Genomic DNA, 27,538 nt, shown 5'->3' on the forward strand with positions numbered 1-27,538 from the left:
ATTCTGCCACAAGGTAAAAGAGTCAAGCTGGCCTAGTTACCCTGAAGCGGGGAGTACGCCGCACTTCCCTCCAGACCCCGAATGCTCCCGGTGTCCCAGAGCAGACAGCCCTGGGATCGCGGGCGCTCCTCGCCGAGGGCGCGGACCCTGCCTGCCGCCGCCGCCCCCGCGGGGGCCACCGCTCTTTATTTGGACCTCACATTCTTTTCTGGTGGTGTACTTGTGGACCCACGGGAAGCGCGACTTGCAGCGGGGCGGGATCCGATCCCAGGCTTCTTTAGAAAGCGGGCGCTGCGCCCCAAGGCCTGTTCGGGGCCGCCCCAGGAAGCCGTGGGCCCCCGGCCGCCCGAGCCCGCGGCGGTTTCTGCAGGTCCTGGACCCGTCGTTTTCGTAGGTGAAATCTGAGTACGTTCTAGCAACATAATTAGGACACACTGGAAACAATGCCAGAAATTCACATCGTAGATAGGACGTTTTCTGTCTTTTTTGTGTGTGTTTGAGACACGTTTTCTGTCGCCCAGGCTGGAGTGCAGTGGGGCCATCTCGACTCCCCGCAGCCTCCAACTCTCCGGCTCAAGCCAAGAGCAAGATATTTCTTACCTTCTTTGGGGTCAAACGGAATATCAAATTTAAAATGTCACCAAAGAAACTGCGCTCTTGTATATGCACCATGATTTCACACTTTCCAGTAGATTTCTAAGTTGGAACTACCGTAACCAAGCCGTCAGTAGTAATGGTGGCACTATTTGGATATACTGGCCCACAGATTTAGTACGTTAGTGAATCAGAATGGTACTGAGGCTTTCATCTCAATTCCCATCCAATAACTGTAATTAGATTTACACTTTAGAAAGAAGCACACCCAAATTCTATTGACTCAAAAAGAGGCCCGGTTCGGTGGCTCACATCTGTAGCCAGCTACCCCGAAGGCTGAGATGGGAGGATCTCATGAGTCTTGGAGGTTGAGAGTGCAGTGAACTGTGATCGCGCCATTGAAGGGGCTTCTATTGCTGAATGAAAAACACATATTTTCCCAGTAAATTGTATATAATGAGGAATAAATCAACTAGGTCCCTGAATTCACAGGTAGAAAGCAAAGTTTCCGATTGTATAAAGCAGTAAATCAAACAAGAACTTAAAAGTTTTTCTTATATAGTGAGATACCATAAAGCTACAAACCCACAAAAAATATTGTTGCCTAGTCCTATAAGGCTAAAAACAAAATCAAACGTTTCCTGTCACGTGAGGCTGAATTTACTCATTTTCCACAAACAAATTTTCTTTTTCTTTGGGGTTATGGAGAAGGTGACGTTCATGCACATCATTTTTTGTAAGCAAGCTTCCAGATTGCTTCAAAGAGAGATTCCTGTATTTGCATATAGAGGGGAAAAAAGCATTAAACTAAAAGAATGAAAGTATCCCGAAAAGGTAGCAAACATATAGAATCTAGGACACAATAATAATATTAAAGGCTAACGATTAATCGCCAAACTGTGTGAATCTTGTCAGGCTTTAAAAAGGAAGCAGAAACAAAGATTTTCCTCTTGATATAGTGAAGCATGTGAAAAATCTATGATTCGTGAGAGATATGGAAATAAGAATATTAGAGGAAAGGTGGACCAGGTCTAGGATGAAGCAAATTTGAGGTGTCTGGGACTTCTTATATTTTGCATCCAGATTGTCCTTATAATGCAAAATAATCATGCATATCAATTTATTTCATCTTGTTTTTAATATTAAAGTGTTTTATATGTATATAAAACAATAGATTAATTGGTACTTTTTTCACCTTTCAACTATTTCCCTCATTGTTTAAATAGTAATTTACATAGTTAAATTCACCCTTTTCAGTGTGAATTCACCCAGTTCAGCAAGCTTTCATAAACGTATGTCTGTAACCATCAATGCAATAAAGATACAGAGCATTTCTCTCATTCTCCAGAATTATCTTGTGCTGACCCTTTGCAGTAAACCCTTTCTCCCACCTCCATTTCCTGGCAGCTACGGATCTGTTTTCTGTCTCTGTGGTTTTGCCTTTGCCAGAAAGTCATACAAATAGAAGTATATTATATAGTATGTGTAGCCTTTTGAGTCTGGTTTCTTTCACTTAGCATAATGCTTTTGAGATCCACATTGTTGAGTATATCACTAGTTTATTCCTTTGTATTGCTGAATGGTATTCCATTGTACAGATGTATCACAGTTTATCCATTCCTCAGCTGAAACACCTCTGGATTGTTTCCAGTTTTTGGTGATTATGAATATTATAAATGTTCAGGTACAGGTTTTTGTGAGTATATGTTTTCATTTCACTTGGGAAAATAACCAGGAGTGAACTGCTAGCTGCTAGATGTGTTAAAATGTATGTTTATCTTTTTTTTTTTTTGAAGGAGGCTCCATTCTGTCGCCTAGGCTGGAATGCAGTGGTGCAATCTTGGCTCACTGCAGGCTTGAACTCCAGGGCTCAAGTGATCCTCCCAACCTAGCCTCCCAAGTAGCTGGGACTACAGGCATGTACTATCTCACCCAGCTTAATGTTATAAGAATATGTCAAACTGGCTGGGTACAGTGGTTCACATCTGCAATCCCAGCACTTGGGGAGGTTGAGGTGAGAGAACTGCTTAGGTGCAAGAGTTTGAGACCAGCCTGGACAATATATTGAGACCTGGTCTCTACAAAACATTTAAAAAATTAAATGGGTGTGGTGGTACATGCCTGTAATCTCAGCTACTTGGAAAGGTAGGGCAGGAGGATTGCTTGAACCCAGAAGGTTGAGGCTGCAGTGAGCTGTGTTTGAGCCACTGCACTCCGGCCTGGTCAACAAAATGAGACCCTGTCTCTCAAAAGATAAATATGTAAATAAAAGAATATGTCAAACTACTGTTCAAAGTGTCTGTACTATTTTTGCATTCCAATCAGTAGTACATGAGAGTTCCAGTTGCTCCATATCCTAGCCAGCATTATCAGTTTTTGTTTTTTTCTTTTTACCCATTCTAGTACATGACTTTTTTTTTTTTTTTTTTTTTTTTTTGAGATGGAGTATCACTCTGTTCCCCAGGCTGGAGTGCAGTGGCACGATCTTGGCTCACTGCAACTTCCACCTCCCTGGTTTAAGCAATTCTCCTGCTTCAGCCTCCTGAGTAGTGGCATGAGCCACCATGCCCAGCTAACTTTTGTATTTTTAGTAGAGACGGAGTTTCACTGTGTTGGTCAGGCTGGTCTCGAACTCCTGACCTCATGATTTCTGCCCGCCACGGCCTCCCAAAGTACTGAGATTACAGGCATGAGCCACCGTGCCTGGCCTGTGCAGGTTATTTTTAAAGAAAAAGTTAAATATTTAAAAATCATATGATTACATAATCAAGATATCTCACTTGCCAGCTAGTGTGATGCATGTCCATGTGGCCACACCGTTGTGGAGCTAAACAACTACAGCTGCATGTGCTTTCCAGTTCACCTTAATCACCTCCTCACCTGTTCTCTCTTATTATCCCTTCCTGTTCCTAAGGGCAGTTTTGTTTGAGAGTCCACAGCAGAGTACTTGAGAGGTTGTCTATTGGAGTCAGTGAGTTGTGTTCAAGTCCTAGCTCTGTTCATGGCAACTGTGTGACCTTGGGTCCTTCTGATTGTACCTTTCCAAGCCTCGTTTTCCCATCTATAAAATGGGGTTTATCGTATTCTTAAAAGAGTTCTACTGTCTTTTAACATTTGTTTGGATAATGAAGGTTCAGCTTTCAAAATATAGGCATTTAAAAATGGAAAATAATGTAATTCTTTTTAATTAGGTCTTATATAACACTTGTTCACAGAGTAAAACATTGACAGAGTTGAGACTGACTAGAAGTCACAAAAACTAGCTTGTTTTAACTAAAACTAGTCTGTTTTAACTAAAAAATGTTTTCGTTTTTTGAGACAAGGTCTTGCTCTGTTGCTCAGTCTGGAGTGGACTGGCACAATTGCAGCTCACTGCAGCCTCAACCTCCTAGGCTTAAGTAATCCTCCCACCTTAGCCTCCTAAGTAGCTGGGATTACAGAGATGTGCTATTACACTGGAATATTTTTTTTCTTATGGAGATGAGATCTCACTGTGTTGCCCAGGCTGCCCTCAAACTCCTGGCCTCAAGCAATCCTCTCTCCTTCCTTAGCTTCCCAAAGTGCTGGGATTATAGGCATGAGCCACCTCACCCAGCCTTAAAAAACTATGTTGCTTACCACTCTTGCACTTTTTGGGGACGGAGGGGAGTATCCTAATTTCAAAATGGTTCTTTGAGAACTGCAAATAAAAATATTAACATTATACCTATATTACTGATACACATAAGCTTATTTTGCACATAAAATTAAATAGACTGTTATGTTTAACAAAGCAAAATTAAAGTCATTTTGAACTTTGCAAGTGAGTTTATATAACATTATCCTAGAGTTTTGTGACTAAAAATATCTGAGTTTTAAAAATTCTTTCCTAAGCACATAGATCTGTTGTTACAACTGTTCAAACATAACCTTAACAGTGGTGAAGGAAAGTTTTTTTTAACTGTTGTTCAAGTTCACTTATTAATTCAAAGAAACCCAATGCTTCCATATTCTGACAAAGGATACTAGGTATTTTAGAAATAGTTAAATAACATACAGTGAATATTTCCTGTGAATTATGGGTCTCAGTGATTCGCATTCCTTAAAGGTATCTGAAATTAAGGGCATTTGTACCCAGCTAGGAAGTTATTATTTTTACATTAACGAAAGAGATGGATTGACTCTATTAACATTGCTTGGGCTTGAAAGATAGTTAAATAATCAAATAACAATTTGTTTTTCATTGTATGGTGGTACACAGTATTCTCAGGATCTTATATGTAATATATAAATGCATTTAATGTCTATTTTAAAATTACTAAGGCTCAAGCACCTCCTATCATGTTTGCAAAGAGAGGAAACATCTGTCAGAAGTATTTACTGTGACAAACACAGAAAGAAGCAATAATGTGTACCTTTTTGTTTGTTTAATACCATAGTTTTTAAAATTGAACAGTGAAGGCATTTGTTCAGAATCAGCCTTTAAATAAAAAATAGGTTTGACCTAATCTTTAATTAAAGTGTACATTGATAGTATCAAGTTCAGTTTGAGGTTCAAAAACAACGTCAATGAGTCTGACTTTTTCCTCCCAGTAGGGAAAGCAGGCTTGTATAAATATACATGAGCACAGATTGCACGCATTTATAAAAGAGGTGGAAAACATTCCCCTGTCTTTGGACAGATGTTGCTTCACTGGCTTCACATAGAATACAGGCACAGCCTCCAGTGTGTAGAACCCTAAAGGACTGTGGGGCACATACCTTTAGCCTTTTGGAAGATGTACTGTAAGCTTATTTCCACCTCTGAGCATGCTCCGCACCTTGAATATTAAACATAGAATGTAGGGACACATCTGCTGTTGCAAGCTCATTCTCTCCCTTAAAGTAATTAAGGCAAATGGTTGCTTTTTTCTTTTTTCTTTTCTTTTCTTTTTCTTTCTTTCTTTCTTTCTTTCTTTCTTTCTTTCTTTCTTTCTCTCTCTCTCTCTCTTTCTTTCTTTCTTTTTCTTTTTTAGACAGAGTCTTGCTGTGTTGCCAGGCTGGAGTGCTGTGGCATGATCTTGGCTCACTGCAAACTCCACCTCCTGGGTTCAAGTGATTTTCCTGCCTCAGCCTCCCAAGTAGCTGGGACTACAGGCATGTGCCACCACGTCCAGCTCATTTTTGTATTTTTAGTAGAGATGGGGAATGGGCCAGAGCTCACTATTTTTCTAACAATGTATGTGGCAACATAAAGAATTCATTAGCATTGTTTTCTGAGGCTGTGTACATTTTTATTGTTTATTTTCTACCTTGATGATATACTAGCAAAATTTTTCAAAATGCTTGGCAAATAAATAAAACTTAAGAACACTGTTTGGGAATTGATAACAGTTTTGTAAACCTTTAAGAAATATTGGGGTGCTATGGACAGGCAGGCAATGGTTTGGTAATGACAAGGGACATAAGCAATAAATGTCTTACACATCTCCTGTTTTATTGTGAATGGAGAGGAGGCAAGGCCAAAATGAGGACTCCCTGCATATCCTTTCACTTCTCCCCCAAAAAGGCATTTTCCATACCCATAGACCTTCTCTCTCCTAAGACAGCATCCTGGCAAGCCTGAGCCACTCTGCAGGGAATAGAGGTAGGACAGTGCAGCAGTAATGTTCACAGGGTTTCTTGAGGTGGGCTCTGCTAGGCAATGCTAAATCATCATCCCTTGATGGGACCCTGCAAAGAGGGTCTCATGATAGAGTCACTTGACCTTCAGCAGGCAGTTCTGGAAAAAGGAAAGCTATTCCAAAGTACGTCCCCTGGCACTGTTTACTTTCTCAATGAAATATGCTATTGGCCTTTAGTATATTGTTATGACTAATCTAATATGGTTGGAAAGATCAATAGAACAATCATTATATTGATTATTATTGAAAAAATAAGTTTAATGAAACATATATAAGATGTGTTAGGATCTGGTTTTTAAAGCCCATGGCATTTGTCACACTGTAGAGTAATCATACTGTATTTGACTCCCCAACTAGCTTATGGCAAAATATTTGAGATCAGCATTATCTCATTTGAGTTTTTTGTTTGTTTGTTTTGTTTTTGAGAAGGAGTCTTGCTCTGTTGCCAGGCTGAAGTGCAGTGGCCCAATCTCAGCTCACTGAAACCTCTGCCTCCTGGGTTTAAGCAATTCCGCTGCCTCAGCCTCCCCAGTATCAGGGACTATAGGCGTGTGCCACCTCGCCCAGCTAATTTTTGTATTTTTAGTAGAGACATGGGTTTCACTATGTTAGCCAGGATGGTCTTGATCTCTTGACCTCGTGATCCGCCCACCTTGGCCTCCCAAAGTGCTGGGATTACAGATGTGAACCACTGCACCCCACCTCATTTGAGTTGTTTTTTTTTTTTTTTTTTTTTTTTTAGACGGAGTTTCGCTCTTATTACCCAGGCTGGAGTGCAATGGCGCGATCTCGGCTCACCGCAACCTCCGCCTCCTGGGCTCAGGCAATTCTCCTGCCTCAGCCTCCTGTGTAGCTGGGATTACAGGCACGCGCCATCATGCCCAGCTAATTTTTTGTATTTTTTTTAGTAGAGACGGGGTTTCACCATGTTGACCAGGATGGCCTTGATCTCTTGACCTTGTGATCCACCCACCTCGGCCTCCCACAGTGCTGGGATTACAGGCTTGAGCCACCGCGCCCGGCCTTCATTTGAGTTTTTATATTCAGTGTTGCCCAGCATATGACAGATGTCTAATGTTTTATATGCAATTGAAGTTACTTTCTGGTATGGGTATTTATTTATTTAATTAATTTATTGAGATGAGTCCTACTCTGTTGCCTAGGCTGGAGTGTAGTGGAAAGATCTCAGCTCATTGCAACCTCTATCTCCCACGCTCAAGTAATCCTCCCACCTCAGCCTCCTAAGTAGCTAGGACTACAGGCATGGACCACCATGCCCAACTAATTTTTATATTTTTTTGTAGAGAAGGGTTTCTCCATGTTGGCCAGGCTGATCTTGAACTCCTGGACCAAAATGATCTACCTACCTAAGCTTCCCAAAATGCTGGGATTACTGGTGTGAACCACCACTCCCGGCTCTGGTTTATTTTTCCATCAAAGCAATACCTTTTAAAACCAAAAAGCAATTTTTCCTCATCAGGTAAAACTTTCATCTGCTTTAGAGACAATAGCTTAAAAACCTTTGGTTTGTAGAAGTGGTGAAAGTAGCCTAATTCTGTAGTCCTCTGGACTTCTTTCTGTAACCATATGCTCTGCAGTCACACAGCCACTGGTGGACTACTCATCATCAGCTGGGCCTCCGACTCCTTTGACAAAATCCCTTATTCTTGAGACATCTTAACCTCTGCCTCTGGGATTTTCCTAAGTCCCCTACCCTACCTCAGTGGGTGTATCCAGTCTAACTCCCAACTCTTCCAGAAACGACCTTCCCACAGTAACTTTCTGACTGTTTGAGCAGACCAACAATGAACTTTTTCTTTCTTTCTTTCTGTATTTGGCCAAAATGGATTGAGAACAAAGAACTAGGAGACAGATTGGATGGCCTCTGTTCCTCTGTGTTTACTGTAAGGATGTCTCCTACCCACCAAAAAGATAAAGTCACATAAGTATTTGAAAGAACCTACCCCATCTCTTTAATAATTTTAGTGTAATCTTCTCAGGAACTTTCTGGAGATGCATTTCCATTTACAGGATATCTCTGTATTTCAGAGAAAAAGACTAATTTTGGCTTACCCACCTGTGGGTAATAAACAGGAACTATGTGATGCATTGCTTCAAAGTTACCTGTAGCACACAAAGAATTAAAAGCATTCTGCTTTGAAATGAATAACTAAATTGTAAAAGAGTATAACAGTTTTAGAATATCTAAAAATTAAATAAAGCTAAATGAATACACAGTAAAACTAGTAATAAAATTAATAACCCAAGATAAAATAGCACAGACTTTCATATACAAAAACCTATAAAGTTCATGGTCCACTCTTATAAACAAAATGGGCATGCCAACATTAATATGAATATTAACTGCCCTTAATCTTACGTTCTGAGTTAATTTGTATTTTCAAATTGTTTAACTTGTAGGAAGTGAATAAGTCATGATTAGTTTTGGGGATATATCCATACTTTTGTTCTGGCTCTTAACATTCCACATCATTTACCTGCTTTCAGATCCTCCTCCCTTTCCAGCAGTAATTTCCTTTTAAGTGAGGACTGCCCTGTTCACCTCTAATTCACAGTGGCTGCATATTCAGGGACACATTCAAGGTGCTTAATACATGTTTATTAAATGAATACATTAATTTTTCTAAAGAAGTGCTTTTATAAAAGCAGGTGCTAAAAGATGTATGCATAGGCCAGGTGTGGTGGCTCACACCTGTAATCCCAGAACTTTGGGAAGCTGAGGTGGGCAGATCTCCTGAGGCCAGGAGTTCAAGACCAGCTTGACCAATGTGGAGAAACCTTGTCTCTACTAAAAATGCAAAATTAGCTGGGCGTGGTGGCACATGTCTGTAATCCCAGCTACTCAGGAGGCTGAAGCAGGAGAACTGCTTGAACCTGGGAGGCAGAGGTTTCGGTGGGCCAAACCCTGAGATTATGCCATTGTACTCCAGCCTGGGCAACAAGAAAGAAAATCCGTCTCAAAAAGAGAAAAGAAAAGAAAAGATGTGTGTATATTTGGGATTTTATTAAGGTATTAAAGTATGTTTACAATTTTGTGTTATATAGCTATATGGCTATACTTAGGATTCCATTTTTAAATTGTTAAGATCCTTAAAGTTAGAGGTTATAATAATTCCTATAATTTTACCATAATCCCCAATATATAGTTCCAAATTTACAAGGCTATCAAAAATATGTAAAAGATTAGGAAGAACAAAAATTATTACTATCTTTTTAAGAATTCCTGTTCCCTTACAGTGTGTTTGGTTGTACAGAGGTGACTTTAAAAGGTTCATCTTAACTCTTCTAAAAACCTGAAAGGTAGGTATACTGTAGATTTTGAAAATACATAATATATTTTCTAGATTTTAATTTATGTTTTCCCTTTCTCTTGCACCATAATAAAAGAGTCTTTGCATAAAGACCATATAGTATGCTATTGGACATATACAAAAGGATAGGGTTATTGTATATTACATACAGATATACAGGGATGTCACTGCTTTTAAGCCTAAGAGTTCCAGATTTGTACTGTCTGTTTGGATGGGAATGTCAAACATGGGCAAGGGGAGGGAGCACCTACAAATGGCCAAGGAAGAATAACCAAGTACTTCTGAGAAAAGCTCAGAAAATTTTCTGCTGCAGCTAGTCAGTGTTCACTTTAAATTTATTTTTAATTGACTTTAGAGACTGTTTTTCTTTTTTTTTTTTTGAGACAGAGTCTCACCTTGTCACCTAGGCTAGAGTGCAGTGGCACAATCTCAGTTCACAGCAACCTCTGCCTTCCAGTTCAAGCAATTCTGCTGCCTCAGCCTCTGAGTAGCTGGGATTACAGGTGCCCACCACCACACCCGGTTGATTTTTGTATTATTAGCAGAGACGGGTTTTCACTACCTCTGACCTCAAGTAATCCATCCGCTGAGCTGTTGTGAGCAGTGCTGCAATGAACATAGGAGTACTAATGTCTCTTGCAGATCCTGATTTCAATTCTTTTAGATAGGTACCCAAAAGTGGGATTGTTGGGTCACATGGCAGTCCTATATTTAATTTTTTGAGGAAGGTTCATACTGTTTGCTATAGTGGCTGCGCTGTTTTACATTCCCACCAATGGTGTGCAAGGGTTACAATTTCTTCACATCCTCTGTGACATGTGTTACCTTTTAAAAAATAATAGCTGGCCAGGCACCAAGGCTTATGTCTGTAATCCCAGCACTTTGGGAGGCTAAGGTGGGTGGATCATTTGAGGTCAGGAGTTTGAGACCTGACTAACATGGCAAAACCCCGTCTCTACTGAAAATACGAAATTAGCCAGGTGTGGTGGTGCATGCCTGTAATCTCAGCTACTTCGGAGCCTGAGGCAGGAGAATAGCTTGAACCCAGGAGGCAGAGGTTGCAGTGAGCTGAGATCTCACTATTGCACTCTAGCCTGGGCAACAAGAGTGAAACTGTTCTCAAAAGAAAAAGAAAAAAAAAAAAAAAAGCCATCCTGACCGATGTGAGGTGATAGCTCATTTTAATTTTGATTTGCATTTCTCTGATGATGACTGACATTGAATATTGCTTCATATAACTGCTGGCCATTTGTATATCTTCCTTGAAAAATTTGTATGTCTTCTTTGGAGGAACAAAAACTACTATTTGTTGAAGAGACTTCTCTTTCCCCATTGTATATTCTAGGCACCTTTGTCAAAGATCAATTGACTACATATGTGTGGATTTTTTCCTGGGCTCTCTATTCTTTTCCATTTCTCTGTATGTCTGTCTTCTGCAAGTTCCATACTATTTGAATTACTGTAGCTTTGGAATATATTCTTTTCTTTTCTTTTGAGACTGACTTTCACTCTGTTGCCCAGGCTGGAGTGCAGTGTTGCGATCTCGGCTCACTGCAACCTCTGCCTCATGGGTTCAGGTGATTCTCCTGCTTCAGCCTCCTGAGTAGCTGGGATTACAGTTGTGTGCCACCACACCTGGCTAATTTTTGTATTTTTAGTAGAGAGGGTTTTACCTTGTTGGTCAGGCTGGTCTCCAACTCTTGACCTCGTGATCCACCCACCTCAGCCTCCCAAAGTGCTGGGATTACAAGTGTGAACCACCGAATCCAGCTGTGTAAATATATTTCAAAATTAGGAAATGTTATGCCTTCAGCTTTGTTCTTCATTCTTAAGATTAATTTGGTCTTTAGTGGTTCCATATGAATTTTAGAATTGCTTTTTTCTATTTCTATAAAAAATGTCATTGGAATTTGGACAGAAATTGCATTGAATCTGTAGATCACTTTTGGTCTTATGGATATTTTAACAATATTGAGACTTCTAATTCATGAACATGACGTGTCTTTTTATTTGTGTCTTGTTTAATATCTTTTAAAATTTATAAGCAGACATTGCAGGAGATGTCTTATTTAATTTCTTTCATCAATATTTTGTAGTTTTCAGCATGTAAGTCTTTCATCTCAATTCAATTTGTTCCTGGGTATTTTATTCTTGTATTGTTATTGTAAATTAGATTATTTTCCTAATTTATTTTCAGATAGTTTGTTGTTAATTTATCTATATGACTTTAAAGATTGTTTTTGGGCTGGGTGCAGTGGCTCACACCTATAATCCCAGAACTTTGGGAGGCTGAGGCAGGTGGGTCACTTGAGTTCAGGAGTTCAAGACCAGCTTGGCTAACATGGTAAAATCCCATCTCTACTAAAAATACAAAAATTAGTCAGGTGTCGTGGTGCACACCTGTAATCCCAGTTGCTTGGGAGGCTGAGGCAGGAGAATCTCTTGAACCTGGTAGGCAGAGGTTGCAATGAACCGAGATTGTGCCACTGCACTCCAGCCTGGGTGACAGAAACTCTATCTCTAAAAAAAAAAAAAAAAAAAAAAAAGATTGTTGTTTATGTTAGCATTAGTTGGGGCTCACACTAGATTATAAAGAGATTAATAATCTCTTTTAATAGCCCCAACCCCCATGGTTCTGGTCTGTGGCCTATTAGGCACTGGGTTGCACAGCAGAAGGTCAGTGGCAGGTGAGCAAGTATAGCTTCATCTATATTTACAGCTGCTCTCCATCCCTTGAATTACCACCTGAGCTTTGCCTCCTATCAGATCTGCTGCAGCATTAGATTCTTGTAGGAACACGAACCCTATTGTGAACAGCACATGTGAGGGATCTAGGTTGTGAGCTCCTTGTGAGAATCTAATGCCTGATGATCTGTCACTATCTCCCATTACTCCCAGATAGGATCACCTAGTTGCAGGAAAAAAAGCTCAGGCACTGACTCTATATTATGATGAGTTGTATAACTATTTCATAATATATTATAATGTAATATTAATAGAAATAAAGTGCACAATAAATGTAATGAACTTGTATCATTCCAGAACAATCCGCCCTCTTACACCATACCTCTGATCCATAGAAAAATTGTCTTCCACAAAATCAGTTGCTGGTGCTACAGAGGTTGGGGACAGCTGCTATAAAACACTAAGATATATTCCTCCTATCTGGTTATAATTTTGTAACCTTTACCAAATCTCTCTTTTCCCTTGCCTTATTCCCCTCTGCCCTTCCCAGCCTGTATTATCCTCTTTCTGCTTTTTACTCCTATGAGATCAAATTTTTATTTTTATTTTTTTTTAGATGGAGTCTGACTCTGTCACCAGGGTGGAGTGCAGTGTTGCAATCTCGGCTTACTGTGACCTCTGCCCCCAGGGTTCAAGTGATTCTCCTGCGTCAGCTTCCCGAGTAGCTGGGACTACAGGTGCACACCACCATACCCAGATAATTTTTGTATTTTTCGTAGAGACAGGGTTTTACCATGTTGGTCAGGATGGTCTCTATCTCTTGACCTTGTGATCCGCCTGCCTCGGCCTTCCAAAGTGCTGGGATTACAGGTGTGAGCCACCATTAACAGGCCAGCTGTTGTTATTTTTTTGTCTTTTTGTTAATAGCCATTTTAACTGGGATGAGATGACACCTCATTGTGGTTTTGATTTGCATCCCTGATGATTAGTGATATTGGGCATATTTTTCTTATATTTGTTGTCCATTTGTATGTCTTCTTTTGAGAAATGTCTGTTCAGATCCTTTGCCCATTTAAAAACTGGATTGTTGGTTTTTTTGCTGTTGAGATGTTTCAGTTCCTTGTATATTCTGAGTAATAATCCTGTCAGATGAATATTTTACAGATATTTTTTCCCATTCTTATGTTGTCTTTTCACTCTTGTTTCCTTTGCTGGGCAGAAGCTTTTTAGTTTGATATAATCCCGTTTGTTTATTTTTGTTCTCATTGCTTGTGCTTTTGAGGTCCTATTATAAAATCTTTTCCCAGATCAATGCCTGAAGCATTTCCTCTGTGTTTTCTTCTAGTAGTTTTATAGTTTCAGGTCTTACATTTAGGTCTTTGATTCATATTGAGTTGATTTTTGCATAGAGTGAGAGCTGGGGATCTAGTTTCATTCCTCTGCATATGGATATCCAGTTTTCCAATCACCATTTATTGAAGAGGAGGATAGCTTGAGCCTAGGAGTTCAAGATTAGTCTGGACAACACAATAGACCTCATCTCTACAAATAATATTTTAAAATTAGCTGGGCATGGTGGCACATGCCCATCATCTCTGCTACTTGGGAGGCTGAGGGATGAGGATCCTTTGAACCTGGGAGATTGGGGCTGTAGTGAGCTGTGATCCAATGTATGTCCTTGGCACCTTTGCCAAAAATTAGTTGGCTATAGGTAAGTGGATTGGTTTCTGGGTTCTTTGTTTTGTTCTACTGGTCTATGTTTCTGTTTTTATACCAATATCATGGTATTTTGGTTACTATAGCTTTGTAATATATCTTGAAGTCTAGTAGTACGATGCCTCTGGCTTTGTTGGTTTTTCTCAGGATTGCTTTGGTTATTTGGGGTTCTTTGTGATTCCATACACATTTTAGTATTTTTTTTTCTATTTCTGTGAAGAATGTAACTTTTATAGGGATTGCATTGTATAGATTGCTTTGGTTAGTAGACTACAATTTTTTTAAAGTTCTAAATTTAAAGACATAGTGTTATTTTGTAAAATTTCATTGATGTTAACAATTAATATAGTTGCTCCTAAATTAGGAAGAATTTTCAAAATCTGTTAATATGAAAGAAACTACATTATTTTTAGAATTGGCCCAATTTTGGAGTGAGAGCTTGTATTAAATATTAAAAAGGTGACATCTTTGGTGTAATATGAAAATACGTAAAATACTAGAATCCTTACCCTAGATCTACTTCTGCCCTTCACAGCCAGCCAGCAATGAATAGAAGAAAAATACTTTCTGATTATTTTAAAAGTTTCAGATCTTGAGAAATTCACATCGCAACACAGTATATTGCAATATACTTATGAGTATATTGTCAACTAAAAGTCCCATTCTACCTAATAATTTTCCATAGTTTATATTCTTTATTTTTTTTCAGATGGGGTCTTGCTCTGTTGACCAGGCTGGAGCGAAGTGGCACAATCATGGCTCACTACAGCCTTGATCTCCCAGGCTCAAGTGATCCTCCTGCCTTAGTCTCCCAAGTGGCTGGGACAAGCACATGCCACCATGCCTGGCTAATTTTAAAATAGTTTTTGTATAGATGAGGTCTCACTGTGTTGTCCAAGCTGATCTTGAACTCCTAGGCTCAAACTATCCTCCCACCTCAGCCTCCCAAACTGCTGGAACTACAGGTGTGAACCACCATGCTTGGTCCATAGTATTCAGTGAACATGATATGGCAAAATCACTAGAGCTCCATGCCTCTCCACCCATGTTCTTCCTCATGTCAAACACTTTGTCCTAGAATGACAGAGCTCCTATGATATGCTATCTGTGCATAAAGCCTCACTACAGCATCTCCATTTCCCTTTTCCTATTCCCCTGGCCTAGCCCCTCACTGTGTCCTTATCTGCTCCCTTAATCAGTTGTAGAACAAGAATATTAGCATTCAAACTCTATCATGGAAAAGAGGAAGGGGCTCATTCCGATGTCATAGGCTAAAAAAATCTGTGACTAGTTAGTTCTTTTCTTTTCTTTTGTTTCTTTTTTGAGACAGAGTCTTGCTCTGTCTCCCAGGCTGGAATGTAATGGCAGCATCTTGGTTCACTGCAACCTCCACCTCCTGGGTTCAAGCAGTTCTCCTGTCTCAGCTTCCCAAGTAGCTGGAATTACAGGTACTTGCCATCATGCCTGGCTAATTTTTATATTTTGTAGAGATGGAGTTTCACCATGTTGGCCAGGATGGCCTGGAGCTCCTGACCTTAGGTAGTCCACCAGCCTCAGCCTCTCAAAGTGCTGGGATTAAAGGTATGAGCCACTGTGCCCAGCCAGACTAGTCAGTTCTTGGATGTTCCAAAATAAAGATAACTTACACATTACTCTTAGTTACATTTTGTTACATTAGTTAGGCAAAGGAGGTTGGTATGTCCTTTGTAACACAACTTTAGGTATATTATAATCAAAACATTCAGGTGTTGGGGTATATGCATAAGAAGGGGTACATCTGCAGATGTTGTAATGCATTTTTTCATTTTTGCTTTGTTTTTTGAGATGGAGTCTCACTCTGTCACCAGGCTGGACTGCAATGGCATGATCTTGGCTCACTGCATCTTCCACCTCCTGGGTTCAAGTGATTCTCTTGCCTCAGTCTCCCAAGTAGCTGGGACTATAGGCACCTGCTGCCACGCCCAGCTAATTTTTGTGTTTTTAGTAGAGACAGGGTTTCACCATGTTGGCCAGGATGGTCTCCATCTTTTGACCTCATGATCCTCTTGCCTTGGCCTCCCAAAGTGCTGGGACTACAGGTGTGAGCCACTGTGCCTGGCCAATACATTGTTATTTTCTATCCTGATGAAAAATGTGATTTTTGCACTTTTTTTTTTTTTGAGATGGAGTTTTGCTCTTGTTGCCTAGGCTGGAGTGCAATGGCACAATCTTGGCCCACTGCAACCTTCGCCTCTTGTGTTCAAGCAATTCTCCTGCCTCAGCTTCCCGAGTAGCTGGGATTACAGGTGCCCACCACCATGCCCGGCTACTTTTTGTTTTTTTAGTAGAAATGAGGTTTCATCATGTTGGCCAGGATGGTCCTGAACTCCTGACCTCAGGTGTTCCACCCGCCTCAGCCTCCCAAAGTGCTAGGATTACAGGCGTGAGCCACCACATCCAGCCTTTTTGCACTGTTACTAAACAAATATACTAGTGGCTTAGGTTTCACAATTTACATAGCTGATATGATGCACTTCTGCCAGATATAAAATCATACATCTTTCCCCACCCTTGTGGCTCTATGTTTACACAAAATCACACACAGCTTTTGTTCAGAGTGCTACTATTTTCATATATAAACATTACAGGTAAAATTTGCAATTCAAGACAAATTGTACTTATCTTTATGTACAACTAAGTAAATCAGTTTTTCAAAACCCCATAAAACAAACAAAAAATACTAAACAAAAACCATTTTATTTGTTGACATTTTTTTGTTGCTTAGAATATTCCCATTGCTCTAAGAGTGGTCAGCTAATGAGTGACAGAGTGCTTACTTATGAACGAGTTGCTTGCATCCTCATTTTTACTGCTCCTTTTTTTGCTGATTTTCTTGGCATCTTTGGATGCTTTCCAATTCATTAGGAATTGTCTTTCTATATTTTTAATTTCTTTTCCATCAAGAAATTCTGGAGAAAAATATACATATGTTTTAAAAATACAATATATACATATAAACATAAGTCAAAATACACACTTCTGGTTCAGAGCACAGAAACTTAAGTTACATCATAGACTGAAATAATTTTTTTTTTCAAAATACCTTAATAACACAATGTATGTACTTTTGTGGAGGTTTTACTTTTACATTTTTTTCTGATTCCAAAAAGAATATGTGCTTGTTATAAACAATGGAAATATAATTAAATAAAATATTAGAAGGCTCTGTAATTGTCATCGATACCCCTTCTTCTTCTTGTTCTTTTTTTTTTTTTTTTTTTTTTTGAGATAAGGTCTCGCTCTGCCATCCAGGCTGGAGTGCGTGGAGTGATCTTTGCTTACAGTAACCTCTGTCCCCTGGGGCTCAAGTGATCCATCCTCACACCTCAGTCTCCCGAGTAACTGGGACCACAGGTGTGCATAACCATCCCTAGCTATTTCTTTGTATTTTTAGTGGAGACAAGGTCTTGCCATGTTTCTCAGGCTGGCCGGGAACTCCTGAGCTGAAGCAATCCACCTGCCGTAGCCTCCCAAATTGCTAGAATTTCAGGCATGAGCCACTGTGCCTGGCCATACCCCTTATTATGTTTGTTTGTTTATTTATTTTTGAGACAGGATCTCACTCTGTCACCCAGGCTGGAGTGCAGTGGCATTATCTTAGCTCACTGCAACCTCAAAACTCCTCAGCTTAAGTGATCCTCCTGCCTTAACCACCTGAGTAGCTAGTACTATAGCCATTTGCCACCATGCCTGGATAATTAAAAACATTTTTTTTTTTAGAGATGGGATCTCACTATGTTGCTCAGGCTGCTCTTGTATTCTTGGCTTCAGGCAATCCTCTCACCTTGGCTTCCAAAAGTGCTGGGATTACAGAGGTGAAATTGAGCTTCATAAATTATACAAATAATTTTTGTATGTTGTAAGACATTTGGAAAACAAACAAAAAATAAAAAAGTATTACTCCCCAATGAGAAAGAATCACTGATAACATTTTTGTATATTTCTTAGCATGTTTTTTTTATATATGCATATAAAGTTGGAATCCTCTATTTATATTAGTTTTGCATCCTGTTTTTAAATATTGTGTTGTGAACATTTTACCATGTCTTTCCTTAAACACAGTTTTCAATGGCTGTTCCTCTATTGTTTATGAATATCCTATAAAATGTTGAACAATTCCCTTATTATAGGGTATTTTTTATTGCCTATATTGTTTCTTTAATTACATGAACACAGATAGTCTTCATTTAATAGAAGGATTATTTTTTTTCTTAATTTTTTTTCTTTCCATAGGACTCTGCTTGATAGATTTTTTTCTAATAAAAGTTTTGTATAGTAGTTTTGAAAATTAGATATTTTCTCTCATTATCCATGCAATGTCTTCAATTAGATCCCAGAATACGGAAAGAATGTAATAAAATTTATTAGATCACACATTCTTTTTTTTTTTTTGAGATGGAGTTTTGCTTTTTTTGCTCAGGCTGGAGTACAATGGCATGATCTTGGCTCACCACAACCTCCGCCTTCCGGGTTCAAGTGATTCTCCTGCCTTAGCCTCCCGAGTAGCTGGGATTACAGGCATGCGCCATGAAGCCCAGCTAATTTTTTGTACTTTTAGTAGAGATGGAGTTTCTCCATATTGGTCAGGCTGGTTTGAACTCCTGACCTCAAATGACCCGCCCGCCTTGGCTTCCCAAAGTGCTGGGATTACAGGCGTGGGCCACCGTGCCCAGCGTAGACCATACATTCTTTCAGGGATAATGACAATATTCTGATAAAATATTGGTCATACCACTGAAAATGTTAATACTACCACTTAAACATGAGCCATAATACTGTGTTATACCCAAAATACAAAATAAAATGTTGAAGCAGAAAATATAAACTAGAACCATAGAATCTAGAAGTAAAATTGTCCCCATATCTTATTTCATGTACTTTTTTTCACTGAACAAGATAGCACTCTCCAAACCATAAGAAATTGTCACACACCTTAGTACTTATAACTTTACATTAAAGGCCATTCTTTTTTAAATTATTGATTTATTTTAAAAAATAACTGTTTAATCATGCACACAAGGGGAATAAAGGGCAACACCAGGCTGCATGGAGAAAGGAGGAAGATATTCTCCCTTTGTCCCAGTGTCTGCTTGGCACAGTTCTGAGATCACACAAACAACTGGGAGTGGATTGGGAAACACAATAAGTGAGAGGACTGATGAGACAAAGGCAAATGGGGAGAGGCAAGGGCTCGCAGTAGTCTCCATCAGTGGACTCTAACACAGATTCACTCAGTGCAAGTTCCCAGTAGTGTTCAGCCCCATGCTTTTTGAAATGCTCACGAGCCATGTTCTCTGTAGGACACTTTTTAAACTTCATCTCTCCAAAGCTCCAGTCTTTGGCTGTACCCTCCCAGACGACTACATATTTATTGGTTTTCTTCACAGTTTCCTCATCAGATTCCTCCTCACCATCTCCTTTTATGTTAGATGTGTGTTCATCCCACTTTATCCGATGCAGCATAAGATGCTTAAATTTCTTCTGGGCCTTGGGGCCCCGTTCCACTACTACCATGTTACATCCTTGTGCAATACTACCACTCCTGTCAGGTACAACCGCCCAGCATCGGCCTCAATCTTGAACTTCTTGGCTGGGTTGCTCAAATTTCTAACTCTATATACAGATATGTGTACCCCCTGTGAAACGTCTTAAACTTTTTAATTTTCTTGACCTTCCTCTGTTCTGCTGTGAGTTTTCAGGTAGTGTTGGCCTTTTCATGCATTTTCTGTCTTTTTGCCAACTGAGCTCTGACATGGGCTTCTACCTTCATGGGGTCTTGAACAGTTTCTGTTCCTAATACTTGCATCAAATTAGAAATTCTCACTTTGGGTTCTGGAGGAGGCATCAGGCCCAGCGTGACTTTTTCTGGTAGTTTCTTCTGTGCTTCCCACCTTGGTTGTCTCAGAATTTTTTTCTGTTCCTTCTTGGTAAGATACACACCCAGAGTAACTGGTGTGTCATTGTGGACTGGAGGATTGAGCTGGGCTGGATGTTCAACAAGATTTGTGATTCCAAAATAATCTTGTCTCTTGGGATATTCCTCTGTAAGGTCAAAGCCACTGGGGATTATGTAAGAGTCCCACCACTCAATTTCAGGGATATCTCCTTCCTTTAGCTCCTTCCTAAGAGCAATGAGGGCAAACCTAGTCGAAGTATGGATGCCTGTTTTTTGAGCTACTTGTGAAATCTCTCCTGTAGCTTCTCCCGTTGAGCCTTTGTCCTTAATCACTGAGCAATCTTCACAAATTTGCCCTTGTCATGGAATTTAAAAGTGCATCTCTGGCTCTGAGAAGAGGCAATGGAGACTCAGGGGTCAAAAAAGTATTGGACTCCATGTCTTCTGATGGCTTTTATTTTAGCTGTTGCTTCAATGATTCCCTCTTCACAGCACGAATATTGGCCTTCAGAGTAGGGATGCGGTGTGTCAGCTCAGTCTCATTGCCTAGTGCATCTACAGTGTGCCTTGCTCATCTAGGATCAGTGGTGTAGGTTTAATTTGGTTTTTTAACTCCATCTTCAGGGGAGCAATGCCTATGGCATGGAGATTAGCCAGACCCACCATGTTGGCATTACTGATGAGTTCTGGCTTCATTGTCAGCCGGGCTTGGATATGAGTTTGTAGTTCAGCTGCTTTCCTTGCCTTCTCAATGGCATCATTCATGAAAGTGGCAGTCTAGGAGGGCTGAATAGTGTTGCCAATTGGAAGTCACTCTGGTTGGGAGGAAGAAGGAGTCTTTGGTTGAGATGTACAGGGGCTAATGAAGCTCAGCTGTTTTTTCCTCTCCTCAATGTGTCATGTTGCTGCCTCCATCATCTGTTTGGTCTGGAGCTTAGTCAGCATGCCAGGGCTCTCTGATGGAGGACCAGGGATCACCTCTGACTCTTCTTCCACCTCCTCAAAATGGGGTATTCGTTGCTTCTTTACTCCTGATCTCAAGAGTCATCACCAAACACTTCCTTTAGCTCTCGTTTTCTGCTCCTGTCAGTGCTACACTTGGAATGCCTAGAGCTTCCACCTTTCTCCACAGCCTCAGTTTGTCCACAAATCAGAGAGTAGAATAATCAAGCAAAGGTTTCAGATTATCAGCTGCCATCTTCTTGTACCTGCTCTACACCACATGGTTCAATGCTGCTGTGACCACTGCAGGCTCTGAGAAACCCAGCGCCCTCTTTACTGCCTTCTATATCCATGGTTTCAGCTCATCCAGCTCCTTCTTAGTGTCCTCTTTCAGGAAAAAGAGACTAGCTCAAATGGGACTCAATACCACACCTCACAAACCTCAGCCTTGGAGGCCGAACGTTAAACCAGAACCTGAGACCTTTTGATTGCCTTATGACCTGCCGTCGCCACAGCCATGACTGCTACCGCACTACTGTCTCCCAATACTTGAGCAGAGAGGGCCAGGCAGCCAATTCGTGCAGCCATATTTGCCACTTCAAGGCAGAGCACATGCGTCGCAGAACCGAAGTTTCCCTTGCTTGCTTGCTTGCTTGCTTTCTGTTTCCCGGGCCAAACCTATTAACTAGATTTCTGTCAAGTTAATGTCTTCAACTTCCTGAAGCGGAAATTGGGCTACTTGTAGTTTTCCTCATATGGAAAATAACTGCGCAAAAGTAAACTTTTGCTAGAACGAAAAGTGAAGCTTTTTCGTTTGTGCTCAAACACAGCCTTTCTGATAGAAAGTAAATCCTTTCACAATCATGGTCACTAGAATTAGCCACCCCTCCTTAACCTTTTCTCCCTTATTTAACAGAGGTGTCAGGCCAGGCGTGGTACATTTTGGGAGGCCGAGGTGGGTGAATCACTTGAGGTCAGGAGTTCAAGACCAGCCTGGCTGACATGGTGAAACTCCGTCTCTACTCTAAAGGTCATTCTTTGATGCTCAGTTTTTCCAGACACTTAAATTTATTGATGTCTTTCCAGATCTATTTTATTAATAATTATATAGCCTGTTAGTATATTTTTGGATGGGATATATGTAATAAATACAAATTTTAAAAATATGTTATAAAGATAAGGAATGGAAATTCCAAGTCTTTTCTTTTTTATTTATTTATTTATTTATTTATTTATTTATTTATTTTTGAGATGGAGTCTTGCTCTGTTGCCAGGCTGGAGTGCAGTGGTGCAATCTTGGCTCACTGCAACCTCTGCCTCTTGGGTTCAGGCGATTCTTTTGCCTCAGCCTCCCGAGTAGCTGGGATTACAGGCACGCGCCACCACACCCGGCTAATTTTTGTATTTTTAGTAGAGATGGGGTTTCACCATGTTGGCCAGGATGGTCTCAATCTCTTGACCTAGTGATCCACCTGCGTTGGCCTCCCTAAATGTTGGTATGACATGCGTGAGCCACCGAGCCCAGCCCAAGTCTTTTACTGTAATCTCTTCTTCCTCATGTTAATGTCCCAAACAGAGCTGAGAAATGACTAGGAAACTGTGCCTCAGTTAACCTGATTCCATCTCATTTTTAGCAAATCATTTTTTATTTAGACAGAGGCTCACTCTGTCGCCCAGGTCTGGAGTGTGATGGCGTGATCTTGGCTCATTGCAACCTCCGCCTCCCGAGTTCAAGTGATTCTCCTGTCTCAGCCTCCTGAGTAGCTGGGATTATAGGCGCATGCCCTCATGTCCGGCCATTCTTTTGTATTTTAGTAGAGACGGGGTTTCACCATGTTGCCCAGACTGGTCTTGAACTCCTGAGCTCAGGCAATTCACCCGCCTCCGCCTCCCAAAGTTTTGGGATTACAGGCATGAACACCTTGCCTGGACGCAAATGGTCTTATTTAAGGTTAATAGGTGTGAAAATGGTTCAAAATTGGGAGCCAGGTAATGGATGCAAGATCATAGACCTATGAGATTTATTTAATTTTAATAAGTTGCTCTCAATACAAAATTTGCTTCCACTCATGCTAAGTAAGCCAAATACGTGGGTTTTCACTCTATTTGGTGAGGACTGGATAATCTAAAAAACATAAAATGACTCCCATATTACTTATTGCAGGGACACAGCAAACCAGTGCCTTCTTGAGAGGTCACTGCCCTTGTCTCTGATGCTATGTCACTTGGTTACTATTAATAAAGTGCTTTTGTCCATTTCCCCCAGTATAGTGCATATTCAGGAATGTTGTTATTTGTAAGGATCTCTTAAAGGGTCTCCCCAGCCCTCTCTCCTATCAAATGAAAGGGATTCCTCTATGTTGGTATGGTAACATTTGGCAGATGTCAAGCAATGAAAACCTCAATCAATTTTATCTACAGAACCAAGAGCTAAGGAGTCTCTTGAGATCATCAAAGGATTTATGCTAACAAAAGTCTGGCAAAGGGTCAGCAAGTTCTATACATTTATGGCTAACCATTTTTATTGGCAATAAAATATTCTCTTTAAGGAATAAGTATCAGGTGCTTTAATTCATTATTTCTGAAAAGCAGATGTTCTTCATGCTTTCTCAATTTTAGCTTTTGCTCTTATTCAAAATATTGAATTTAAAATTGACAATTTTCACAGATGCAGATGTCATAATTATATTTCCAAAAGCTTGCTGGCAAAATAACTAAAAAGTTAACTAGGTGTCTTTCTCTTAAAAATTATATTAATATAAATACGTACCCAGTGATTTGGACACCAATATCAGCCTGTCCCTGTATTTTGGTTTGAGACAAACAGGATTTCCATTTAGATCAATTTTCCACAGCTTCATCAACTTGTTCAGTAAAAACTCCAAATCCTATAATTAGAGAAGAAAAAGCAAAGCACAAGCATTTCATAATTGCCAGTACTTCTAGCATGTCAGTTACTGTTTTAAAAGGTAATTACTGCTTTCGTGGAGTTCTAGCTCAGAGCCACGTACTTAGAAGGTGCATAACAACTAAATTTTGAATAAAACAATCTATACTGATAATAGAAGGCACTAAAGATGAGGCAAAAACTGAGGTCCTAAGTTGGGGTCCACACAACTGTTGCCCGTCATACTCCCTTAAATGGTCTCCACTGCAGCTCAGAAAAAGCTTTTTCCTGCAGAAGATGCCCTATTCTTAGTGTAGCTCATAGAAATTTACAAATTAGGCAATTAAGGGGTAGTGAGTAAGCAGTCCCTTGCGACTGTAAGCAGCGTGTATTGTTGCTTTTTATTTTACAAATTAAATCTGTTAAAAAACAAAAAACAAATACCTTCCAAAGGGGAAAATAGAAGGGGGAAAAATCATTTGTATGCATATTATGCAAAGATCACTTTTAATATGTTGCGATATATCCTTCTAATTTTTAGCATAGGGACTTTGGGGAGGGCACATATTTTTAATTGTCATAATTGTACTGTGAGTACAAGTTTGTTTTACATTACATCATAAATATTTGCATGTTTTTATAGCTTACAAGAAGAAAAACAGCTCATTGATATTTCAAGGAATAATAAAGTTATTCCATGGTCTATAACCCAAATAAATGTGAGGAAAACAGATTAATGGCACTTCACGAACTGTCTCAGTTTGCTCTTTTCACAGCCTCTTGTTCCTATTTGGGTTTCTTTTCCCATCCAATGTCACTCTTTGCCCAGTACCTTGTCTGTCATTTCTTGCTTTCTCCCCTTCCCTCATTTCTAAAAAATATATTCTAACTACTATTTAATGAAAATAAAGTACACTTTGAGTATTTCTTATATGTGCTCAAAGTTTTGCTCTTTATTTTTAAAATCAGATACATTTAATCTGTAATGAATTACTCAACAAAAGTAGTGCATTTAGGTTGTTTCCATGTCTTGGCTATTGTGAATATTGCTGCAAAGAACATGAGAGTGCAGATGAGTCTTTTAAAATAGTAATTTCACTTCCTTGGATATATACCCTGAATTCAGTCTGTGCTAGACTTTGAGGGATTCAAATAAATAATTTATGTGAAAATATAAGACATTTTTTTTTTTAACTATATGGCAATCCTAAACTTCCTGGCACTGCTGCTGACTGTGTGACCTTAGGCAAATGTATGTCTTCATCTATAACATGAGGTTAATTAAGATTAGTTGCCATGGCATATAAAGTGCCTGGAACAAAGCAAGTAATAAATGTGTCAGTTCTCTGCCTGTTTGCCTGCCCTGCTATCTCTTAACTAATTCCCTTTCGTTTAATTTTTGTCAACAGAGATCGAAAACATTTTAAGTAAGGAAGAAGAAACTTCTTCACCTATTGACAAAGAAGTAGTTTACTTTTTATAAGAAAGTTATCTTTATAAATTGTAACTTCAGCCTTCAGTTCTGGACTCTGGAATATGCCTTCTCCAACATGATTTGTTTGGCAGTGTTTAATACAGCCATAGCTATCTTATTTTATGTGAGAGTTACATGTATTTCTCTTACTCTAAAAACCTGTAAGGAAGGGATTATGTATCACATATTTTTTACAGTGTCGAATGTGATGCCCAACATCTAAAAGTTAATAAGGACAATTAGAGAACTTTAAATTGATATAGATAAAAAGAGTGCTTAGAGTTTTGTTAATTGTTCCTTACTTGATAAATGACCCTCAACATACTCCCTCCAGTGTATGTTTATTTAAGACTAAACTAATCCTGTGCTGAAATACAATTACCCTTTGGATACGCTCTGGTTGTTCATTGCCTTCCTGTCTTTAATAAAAAGCTTTCACTTTCCTGTTCTTCAATAAGTTACTAAAGGAAGCAGACACTTTTCTGGACAGTCTCTGTTTGATAAATGATCATGTCATGCTATCACTTAGAGGCGTGCTGCAAAATACTGAGGAGCAAATTCTATTTCCCCTGCAGGGCTGATGCCTAAGCTCCTGTATAGGCGTCTGCAGTGCAGCAATGTTCTCTCTACCATTAATGATGACCACTGATGAACCTGTATTTGACCAGCATACTCCAATTTTTATCGGAAATGTCTGGACCAACCATTCTTAATAAATCTAAAGACAGCCATTTGTCATCCCTTTGACTGCCTGTCATCATCTGCCTGGGAAAATCTATAATTTTTGGCTTGTTCTTGACTCAACTGTGGAATGAATAAATTTATCTTTGGGCTACTCTGCTTGTCAGGATCAATATTGAGCAGAGGTTGAATAAATTAGAAACTGAGAAAACATGACAGGCCTTAGAAGTTTGTTCATTTGTGTCTTATAAATCAGATATTTAGTTTATATAAGAGTCAAGGATTCAAGTTTTTTATTTCCCTCATTCATACTGAAGATTCTATATCTCATGATAAATGGTCATCAGAAAACCAATGAAGTAAGTCACTAATATATCTGACTTTGAGATGAACTTCTCAGATCATTGTATTGATTTAGCAAACTTTACAAGACTTAAAAACTGTAGGTAAAGATTAAACTTTTTTTTCTTCTTCAAGTTTTATACATTTTTGCAGCCATGATATTTATTTGACTTAATAACGTCAGCAAGCTATATAACGCTGGCCCTAGTGAAGTTCATGGCTCAACTTAGCCTCATCAAACTACCTGTACAAATGCAAAAGTTTTATTGTAAATTGTTGTTAAGGTATTTAATAATTTTTATACATTGATGCATATCTGTTTAAAGGAGGTAACAGGAAAAACATACAAAGACATGTTAGCCAAAATAAATATCATTTAAACTAGACCCCTGTAAGTTAAAGGAGTTTCTAAACAATCGAGTGTTGTTTGGCCTAAAACCTTTCTTTCTCCTTCTCTTCAGCAGTTGACCTTGCCACCAATTTTACTGGAGAGAAGTTGGCCATCCGACCACCAAGTTTTCTCAATTATCTGCCTTTGGTTTCACACTTCCTCTTCCATTCTTCTTTTCCATTTTCCTCAACAAAGGAAGTCACACCTCTTTCCCCAGGTTAATTAGTTCTTTTGATTCCAGCCTTTTCTTCTTGGGCTCTTCTCTCGCTTCCATTTCCATTTCTAATATCTCCCTCTTATCTGGATTTTGTCTCTTACCTACCATTGCCAAACTTCTTGAAGACTGATTCAGACTAGTGCTTCTCAAACTTCCATGTGCTTAAGAATCCTGAGTGATCTTATTTAAATGCAGGTTCTGATTTGTTAGGTCTGAGACAGAAGCAAGCCTAGATTCTGCATTTCTGCTGCTGCCGTTGCTGGTCTAGGTCCCTATCTGGAGTTGGCCTAGGCCACTGCATGGCTACAGTGTGGAGAACAGCTGGTTGCTTCTTCAGCCAATGGGTACTCCTGCAACCTAGTGCTACTGAAAAGGCATTGCTAATGTTATTACTGATCCACACATTGCCAATCACATACTTTCTCAGTCTCGATTCTTTGGAATATCTTACCCTGCTCACCACTCCCTTCATGGCTTTGTGATTCTACATTCTTGCAGGCTCCGTGGATCCTTCATCAATCTCTGACCCCACAAGTAGCAAACCTCTGACTACAGAAATCCCCCATATATGAAAAGGCTGTTTCATACATTGGGGAAAACTCTATTAAAGTTTCCACCATCTCTCACTTCCTAACTAGCCTGGCCTCTTCCAGTCTGTTCTTCACATTGTAGCCATGTGGATCTTTTCAAATCGCTAATC

At 39.6% G+C, this 27,538-nt stretch overlaps 1 protein-coding gene and 1 pseudogene across 1 annotated transcript in view; both read right to left on the minus strand.

The window, feature by feature from the left end:
- Nucleotides 1-1,254: 1,254 nt before the first annotated feature.
- Nucleotides 1,255-27,538, minus strand: part of PPP1R42 (protein phosphatase 1 regulatory subunit 42) — a 58,550-nt gene continuing 32,266 nt past the window's right edge. The window contains 4 exon segments of the mRNA XM_074386723.1: nt 1,255-1,366; nt 8,201-8,360; nt 16,786-16,917; nt 23,617-23,734. Of these exon segments, the coding sequence (XP_074242824.1) occupies nt 1,255-1,366; nt 8,201-8,360; nt 16,786-16,917; nt 23,617-23,734 (522 nt within the window).
- LOC120362313 (U4/U6 small nuclear ribonucleoprotein Prp3 pseudogene) lies at nt 19,016-20,915 on the minus strand (annotated as a pseudogene).

This window comes from Saimiri boliviensis, chromosome 15, assembly GCF_048565385.1.
Source record: "Saimiri boliviensis isolate mSaiBol1 chromosome 15, mSaiBol1.pri, whole genome shotgun sequence".
In the NCBI taxonomy this organism is placed as follows: domain Eukaryota; kingdom Metazoa; phylum Chordata; class Mammalia; order Primates; family Cebidae; genus Saimiri; species Saimiri boliviensis.